This window comes from Pollachius pollachius (genome assembly GCF_949987615.1).
Source record: "Pollachius pollachius genome assembly, chromosome: 3".
NCBI classification, from domain to species: Eukaryota; Metazoa; Chordata; class Actinopteri; order Gadiformes; family Gadidae; genus Pollachius; species Pollachius pollachius.
This window is the reverse complement of record NC_136936.1, coordinates 32,697,005-32,706,119: the sequence shown is the minus strand read 5'-3', so window position 1 is coordinate 32,706,119 and position 9,115 is coordinate 32,697,005. Positions and strand designations below refer to the sequence as shown.

Sequence of the window (9,115 nt, the reverse complement as noted above, 5' to 3'; positions counted from 1 at the left end):
AAACTAATCTAAGATAAGAAAATGTTTACGAGATGGCAATAGCATATGCTGATCATTTCATATCGTAAAATCAACTAAAATAAAATAAGATAAACTAGAAATTCTATAAACCAAACTAAGTGAATGATCTAACATTAATTTAGCTAACAACAAGTTTGGATAAACTAAGCTAAGATAAGCTACAAAAAACCTGCTCAAACTAGCCATACTCAGATGAGGTAAGACACAATAGCTTAAGACTTAGCAAACTGGTCATACTTTCTTCACAGGAGATGCTGCTGGCCATGTGCAGCCGGCTGCTGAAGAAGGTGCCTATGTTCCAGGATCAGGACGCCCACTTCATCAACGCCGTGCTGCTCAAGCTCAGCTATGAGGTGTTCCTTGAGGGGGACGTGATCGCCCGGGAGAACGCGCCCGGAGACCGCATGTTCTTCATCGACCACGGGGAGGTGGGCCTGGAGGCCGGTTCCTTCCAGAAGGACCTCTGCGATGGGGACTACTTTGGAGGTGGGTTCAACGTAGGGAGACCAGACATCCGTTAATCCGGGTAAGTCCCCGATTCTGGTGGCATGTCCCCGGAGGGAGCTGTCCCCTAAAACGTCCATGTTTAAAAAAATAGGATTCTAAAATAATATGAATGGATCTTTAAATAGCAAGGGTTCAATGAGCTTATGCAAATACATTTTTAGGCAGTTGGTCATTAATTTCATGGCTATCTGATTGGCTGTGAATGCAATTTTGCTGCACTGGGGTCTACCTATCGACTCTAAACCATAAGCAGGCATGAACAATCATAAACAATAGGCTATCAATACAATATAGAATAATTCCTTATACAAGTTGCCCGATTTGGATTGTGTTGGGCTGGTTTACCATAGCTATAGAAACATCATAGTAAAATATTGGGCATGTACTGCCCAATGTTTTACTACAGCATTACATTTACCATGACAAGAATATGTTAAATGTAAAAATATCCCATCAGATATAATATCATCAGATATGGACCGCCAACCTACAAATATCTTCTTCTTTCATTTCCGAAATATGGTCACCTTAGTACAACGCAATAGTTGTATTCACTACAACAGAATGGTGGTATTCACTACAACAGTGCACCTCTGTGTATAGGTTTGTTTATTGGTCACTATGGTTACGAGGAGAACATTCATATGTAATACCTAATACACATTCATATCTGTCATTCATGGCAACAATCAGCTCAGTCGGAGGAGTTATGTGTGCTGATGGACACCTCAACTCTTAAGCAATAAGTATGCAGTCCCCCTAGAAAAGAAGAGGTCTGCCACCCAAAAATAACCCAAACCCAAACGACTCAAAAGCTAATGTTTTAATTGACTACAACACGCTTTCCCAATTTAAGGGGCTTTTGAAAATGTAAAGATTAAGGATTGGACGGATTAGAACCAAATTGCTCTTCATCAGGCTCCACAACCTTGTACAGCAGCAAGGTCCTCAATGAACTGGGCCGTGATCGGCGCGGTGATTTAAGATTAAGCATTCCCAGTTGATGTGTCCGTGTTTTGATTGGTTCCCAGCAGAGATCTGTGTGCTGACCAAGGGAAAGCATCTGGCCACAGCGCGGGCGTTGACCGACTGCCAGTGCTTCTCTCTGTCCTGGCAGGGCTTCCAGCAGGCCCTGGTCGGCTTCCCCGACGTCCGCAAAGATCTGGAGAAGCTGGTCCAGCTGCAGGCTGACCAGGGCTCCAGCGGGGTGTAGGAGCCCGGGAACACAGACGAACAGAGCTCTACTGAATCAACTCGGGTTCAAGGAAAGCTGCTGGTGGATGGACGCTATTTTTAAGTTTAGGAACACTTGGTTTTATACAAGATCTCAAGTATAAAGTATATTTTAATTGGTTTTATACCTAGAGTTGAAGGACATGAAATATATTGTACAAGTATACAATTGTAATCAGTGTAAACCAGGGAGAACTGGTACTATTATCCTAACTCTGTGAATGTATTGTTGAAATTATTTTTATAAGAGCCATATATTGATATTATTTTGCAAACATATCCACTGTGTCGGACAGTGGAATGCAGGTCTTCTGCTTGGATTATTAAGAATGTCTTTTTCGCAACAGTAACTTTCCGTCTACAGTATACAGCTTTGACTCCTGGCTCATTGGCAAAATGTGTCCTGTTTTTTTTGATTTTTTTCTAACCCTGATTTTATGATGATGTTGAACAGTTTTAAGTTTCAAGCGGTAAATAACACGTGCAATAAATACATATTTTTTTGGAAAGGGGCTTTTATTTTGTAATGACAACAAAAGACTGTCGTTGGTGCCTCTTGGAGCTGGCCCTACTCCATCTGCACCTGAAAACCGACCAATCAGAGAAAGAGGATGGTTTGCAGCTGATTTGGGATTTAAAGGACCATCCCACAAAATCTCCTCTGGAAATACTCCTTTTATAACTTTAAGGGCCAATAGAATAGAATAGAGGGCCAATGTGTTAAACGCCCCACCACTGCAACACAAACACACACTCCTGAGGACCACTGTCTCTGTCCAACTTCCACACATACACAGTAACAGAGACACACACAAACAAACACACACACACACACACACACACACACACACATATATATATATATATACAAGTACACAGGCAAATACACACACAGGACATACACACATTCTCAAAAGTACTTACAAATAATGAACGCGTTACTATACTTCTTTGTGACAAGCTACAAGGACTACAGCAAATGATAACTATGGTGGCTCCTTGAGTGGAGCTCGGAGCAGTTAGTCAGCAGGAATAACTGGCCTCAGGAGGGCCAGATGCTCAGAATAGACCAGGCGGAAAGAGGCACCACCAAGCTGTCTTTGGACCACTAAAGTACCTGTGTCAGTATGCAAGAAGAACACAAAGCACCAGCGCAGCCACCCAGACCTTTGGAAATTAAAGGAACAATGCAGCTGCACAATGCAAACTGCGATGCTAAGTTGAAAAGGGCTTTGTATTTAATGAAGCCGTCCATGATTATATGCATACATTATGGCTTTACCTGATGGCATGACTCTTTGTTCATCTACTATGGTCAGTGAGTTTGTTAAATGATTGGGTTGTATTGCAGTAATGTAATAACCAATGTCCAACATCATATGGTGCTTAATGGCATAACAATGCCACAGAAAGTTGCACAAAACTTGATGGACGTTCAGGTGACATTAGTTTACAAAGCAGGAGCCGCCCTCTGGTGGACAGATGGTCTGTAGCATAATATGGCCCTCTATTAGAACAGCTCCTGAGATGTGCCTTTCACCAGTTCCAACAGGAATACTGACTTTTAATTTTTAGGTAAGAGGATTAAGAATGAGATTTCCATTTTTATTCAAGGGTAAACTAACTATGTTGAGTAAAACAAAAGTATATATATATAGTAGATCAAATGTAGCTATTGGGATTCCATATGAATATAAAAACGAATAATTGAAATCCAATCAAGAACAGCTTGAGGGTATCATCTTGAAAATATGATTTAAGATGAATTAAAGACACTACTGGAAAAATGAAACACTCAACATTCAAGGTGTAGTGTGTAGAATTGAGTGCTATCTAGCGGAACTGAGTGGCAGAATGTTTTAATTATTGTATAAAGAAGTACTCATTCATATATGGGATTCTCTTTCTATCCCAGGGTTCAGATTATTTCATGTCCTTTCATTTCATTCCTTGTTACAATACTTACTTGACTTCTGTACAGATACAAATATGATGTAATGAAAGCCTGATTTTTATGTAACCATTAATATTTTAATAATGCGGGTTAGAGGGTTCCTTGTACAATTTTACAGCATTAGTTATATGATAATCTATTTCATATCCAGACAAATTGGTATTGCAACTGAAATATCCCTAACCAAATCCATATTGAAGCGAATCGAATCAGAAATTCCATTGAATCTGGACCAAATCAGTGACCCAACCCCTGAGCATCCGAGAAAATGTGAAGCTTATCTAGTGAGATGTTTTGTCATGGTAGTATTGCAAATAAATATAATTTTTTCTATAGGCTTGAGCATTATTGCCAAATATGTCTTAATTTGCATTATTACACAGCTCTTCTTAATGCTGTAGAATGATCCCTTCACTTGAATGGGCCTTCCCAACGTTCGGCAGTCAATAATTTTTGCATAATTGACCTTTGCTAAGCATAATTGACAGATTTTTTGCCTCTGATTCAGGTCTTTCGTAGTAGTAGTCCGGTAATTTATCAACCCCAGCGTATTCGGTTGCTAAGCGACGTCAGCTAATCTGAAGCCTACCGGAAAAAAAGGAGCCTACTACCAGGCCACTATGGATAAGTTTCCGATTAACTTTAATATTTTTGGGAATACGGCGATTTTTAAACTTGGTTAAAGGCTGAGTTTTCGACTATTTCTCTTTTGATCAACAATACGAATGGTAACAAATAAAATGCAATAAGCGGGATAATGTATAGATACTATATATACTTAAATCACAGGTTGGCATTTCTGGTTTTTAGTACTTCTATGTGATAAAGAAGCATATCAGAGCTATTGGATACTGCATTATTATATTGTGAACAAAATTACAATTTAATAAACAGTATGCTACATAGAGTAAGAGGCAGGAAAAAATAAGAAAAATACAAATAACATAAATACAACAGTTTAAATAAATTATCTTTGATTCATAGAGTGTGTTATGTTTTAAGTTAAATGATTTCAACAGGATAGAAGACAGTATATAACGGATGCCCACTGTCAGCTGACCAGAACTGGAGACTTTGAAGAAATATGGTAGCCTTTTTTTTTCCAAAAATCCAATGGCTCAAAAAAATGTATTAAGATAACAATTTGCAAACATATTTTTACAGGGGTGATATTATGCCACCAGGTTTGACTGCAGGTGCGATTCTGTGCCCCCGTAAAACTGAGTTCGTACCCCCCAGTTTTAACTTTTTTTTTTACCTCCGTCCGGACGGGGAGTCGATTGCTTGCGATGGTGTGGCACTGACGCACTAGACGGAACTTGAGATTTATGATATATCATACTGAATTTATTGCTGTTGGCAGGGGCGGTTTTAGACACATTTTCCTAGGGGGGCCAAGGAGGGGCCAGTGTTTTACCAGAGGGGCACAAAAAAAAAAATGGTATTTAGAGATAATTATAAACTTTATTTTACTTTAAAATCATCAAACATTTAATTTGTACAACAGTTTATAACTTCACCAGTCTGTATTTTTCTGTCAAACTATCTTAAAAAGGAAAAATAAAAAATACATTACAGGGTACAAATACAGTGTGTCAATTTAACACACTGTATTCAAAAACACACTGACACTCTGAAAAACAATGTGCCATTTCCTTTTTATTTTTATCAGTTTCAGTGTGGAGAAACTGTGTTCTTCCCTTTTAAGCCCAGTTCAGACCAAAGATTTGCCTCGCAACGTTTTAGAACGCAACGACGTAGCTATTTGTCTTCAGCCAGTCAGGACACAGCACAGAACAACTTGTACGTCACGGCCTTACTCGTCCCGGTCCCGTACTGTCCAAAGTACACGTTAGCTATGACCGTTGTTATGGTTACATGTGGCCATTCCAACATGCCCCCATTCAGACACCTTTTAGTAGGCCTATTCCGCCATTCCGATAGTCTACCAATCAGTGGCGCCAACTTCAGGTCAACATTGGGGGATCATAAATATTTCGTTCAAATGTGTTCAACCAAAAAGTAGCCATTTCAGTATTATTTATCTGTAATTTATTTGATTAATTCCAAATTTTGGTTGGGATGATGTATGAAATAACCCATTCCATCAATTGACGACTGCATTTTACAAGTGTGTTAGGAGTAGCGGGGCATGCACTCATTTAACATGCCCTGGGAATGTATAAATATTTTATGAAACTTAAAACTGGACCATTTATTCGTTAGAGTTGGATTTAAACTCAATGCACGACCACTATTGGAGTGGATTGGAAGAACATTTGAACGAAATTAATTGTTTTGAGTGCTGCGGCAGAACAATCAAGGAATGGGCGCAGTATCGGCCCAAAAGCAATAGGCGGACAATGCGCTTTACAAAACAAATAAAAATATCATGTAACCCCAATGGGCAATAGAATATATTCAGATGTGGGCTAGTTACCAGGTTCGTACGGAGGGAAGAATAAAAGGACACACACAATGATCAACTGGAGCCACTGATTACGTTTAGATGAATTGTATTTGCTTTTAGAAAAATAAAAAAATAGATTGAAGTGCAATCAGTAATATTCAATTTTCAATAATAATCAATATCCGGTAACATTAGAACAATTCAAAACAATTTCTTTTAAACATCAATAAATGGCTGCGGAATGTCCATAAGGAAAAATAAAATAAAACAAAATAAAATCCTTGCAAGTGTTCTTTGGTTCAATGTACTTCAAGTCAAAATGTCAGGTCGTAAGTCAAAAGGTTAGTCAATGGTCACGTGTGCGCTTCAGAACGTGTTCACCTGATGGGAGGTGATGCTTCTCATTACAGGTCTTCCGATCCACTCCTTGGGATAAGGAGGTGTTTTCGTCACTAGCTCGCCACCCCTTCGTCAAGGGGAATTCGATCCAATCTCTAAGCGGTTTCAAGGGATTCCAAAAAACCTAGCCTATATGAGAACAGGCTATTACTCTCATGGCAATTATAGATATCAAAACATAGTAATATGAATTAATTATCTTCTTTAACTGCACAGCTTTTTTCCATATTAAATGTATTCTAAATGTAATCGTTTGACTAAATATGAGTTATATATTTAGTTATTCATTACTTCACTTCTTAACCATTTATTAACATAAACACATATTACAGGCTACACCTGAACATTAAATTAAGTGCATACAGAACATACATGCTCAAATGATAAACATAAAAAACACCACAAAAGTAAAATACACAACAGTCAGGTTCACATGCTTCCTACAGTGCCTCGTGTTAAGACATGGCATGGTTAGCGATTAGCGTTAGCATTAGCGCTGTGAACTCACCAAGACTCCGCCGAAAATAATAAAACTCCCGACGCTCATCAATTCGGTCTCACTTTGGTTCCGTTTCCTTCAACTTCCACTGCTTTATATAATTTTATAAACACAGTTTCTACAGTTATACTAGTTTTACGACTTCTACTAGTTTTCTCTGCTTGTCTCTCGTCTGCTCGTTTGTGGCTGCGCATTGACAACAGCTACGTGAAAAGGCGGGGCTTACTTCCCTCTACCCAATCGTAGGACTGCATCCTTAGATACAGCCAATTAGACTCCAGTATACTCAATCACCTAATGGACAGCTTAATTAACCAACAGGTAAAAGATATGTGAATGCAGGGAATGGAACAGAAAGGGGAAATCGAGAAATAAGTATATATTATATGGAAATAAAATAATGATAGTAAATGGGTTAGGGTTATATAATAATAAATAATAGATAATAGATAATAAATAATAATTATAATAAACAGGGCCCAATTGTCTACAAGGTTACAATCACAACAGTTTTTGCCCATAGAAATCTCTCTACAAAGATTGGCGTAGGCACCCTGTTTCTGCCGCTGAAGTAGGCCTATACTGCGGCTCCATATTCTCGGCTTTCTAACTCGCCGTCTTCTCCTTTTCATTAGGCGACTTTTGACGTCTGTAGTCCAAAACAGTTAAGTTGTAAATAAATAATGAGCACGAATTGAATTGACGCAGCTCATTCCGCTTTAACTAGAGTTGCACCTCTGCTTTACACTTTAAACATGCTTTACACGATCAGCAGCCCGCGGTTTCACTTTCTCTCCAGTTAGAACTGCTCATGATGATATCGCTGCGTTGTCTCTGTGGAGACAGCGCAGCAACACCTCTACCCACCTCTACCCACCTTCCCCTTCGACTCTTCCCTCCGATAAATCGTGGCTCCTTTCTCCAAGAGTAGTTGCTGAGCTCTCACTCACCGAGCAGCAGCACCATGGTGTTTGGGTGCGCCCCTCTAATTTACCCGTGCAGAATGTTGCGTTGCATTAGTTCTGTCAAATCAGTAAAATCATAATTGTTTTATTTGGTCACCACGGGGGGGGACCACAGGAGGGGCCAGGGACATGTCTACAGGGGCACGGGCCCCTGTAGGCCCCCGTGTAGAAACGCCATTGGCTGTTGGTGATGTATGATACTGAGTGGTTTGATGTCGGGGAAGGAAACCCAAAATGTTGTAATATTGACAATTGCTTTAACCAATGAAACATTTCAAATGTATAATATTGACAATTGCTGTAACTGAAGGAAACACTTAAAACTAGGGTGGGTAATTTTTTTACTGTAATATTTGACAAAACTGTCATAATAGCCAGTGTGCTATATATAGGTGAAGTGCTCTGAGAATATCTGCTCATAGCTTTGCTCTCCCCTGCCTCTGTGTGCCGCCCCCAAAAATTGCCACCGCTCATGTACACTTTGACCAATCAGAGCGAGGCTCTGATTCTCCGTTCCTATTGGCTGTGGGACTGTCCGTTCACCTTGGCAACGACGTTGGTGCGTCCCTGCGTTAGCGTTCACGAGCCTAGCAGTCTGACAGTTTTGCACTACTACGGCGGACAACAAATGAATAGCAATGTCTTCATTAACGGCCCCTAAATCTCCCATTCCCCGAATACCAACAACTAACACTGCTAAGACAGTGAAAAAAAGAGGAAAGACACTTATTGAAAGGACAACTACTAAAAGGGAGGGGGAGAGAGCTCGAAATAAAACCAGAGTAAACATTGGCGTGGCTTATGAGCGATGGACAGAGTTACGTGACCTGAGAAACTTAAAATCGGACCCTGAGATGGCTACATTTCTTATATACAGGCAAGGAATAGTGATATCTCTCCATGGTATATTGTGAAGAATATGTAAAGTGTCGGCTGGTATGTTTTTTTACTAGGCAAAGCCACCATAACCGTTACATTACGGTTCTGTAATGTAACCGTTTCAATACGGTTCTGTAGGATGTCTTGCATCGGCCCATGGTTATTTTCCGGTCCGTTTTATGTGTTAGTTATGGTCTCACTAACCTGTCGGAATAACACAGAGATTATGCTCACACGTAGCCTAGGCC

At 39.7% G+C, this 9,115-nt stretch overlaps 1 protein-coding gene across 1 annotated transcript; it reads left to right on the top strand.

The window, feature by feature from the left end:
- Positions 1-415: 415 nt before the first annotated feature.
- LOC307073678 (potassium/sodium hyperpolarization-activated cyclic nucleotide-gated channel 2-like) lies at positions 416-2,127 on the top strand. Its single transcript, XM_079733588.1, has 2 exons — positions 416-507; positions 1,563-2,127. Exons 1-2 carry the CDS (start codon positions 426-428, stop codon positions 1,739-1,741), a joined length of 261 nt encoding a protein of 86 aa, XP_079589714.1. The 5' UTR covers positions 416-425; the 3' UTR covers positions 1,742-2,127.
- Positions 2,128-9,115: the final 6,988 nt, after the last annotated feature.

What these genes read in the sequence shown, in the direction of transcription:
- LOC307073678 (XM_079733588.1), top strand. Translation starts at nt 426, where the DNA reads ATGTTCTTCATCGACCACGGGGAGGTGGGCCTGGAGGCCGGTTCCTTC. An exon ending in CGATGGGGACTACTTTGGAG is followed by an intron (nt 508 to 1,562) that starts GTGGGTTCAACG and finishes GGTTCCCAGCAG; the next exon opens with AGATCTGTGTGCTGACCAAG.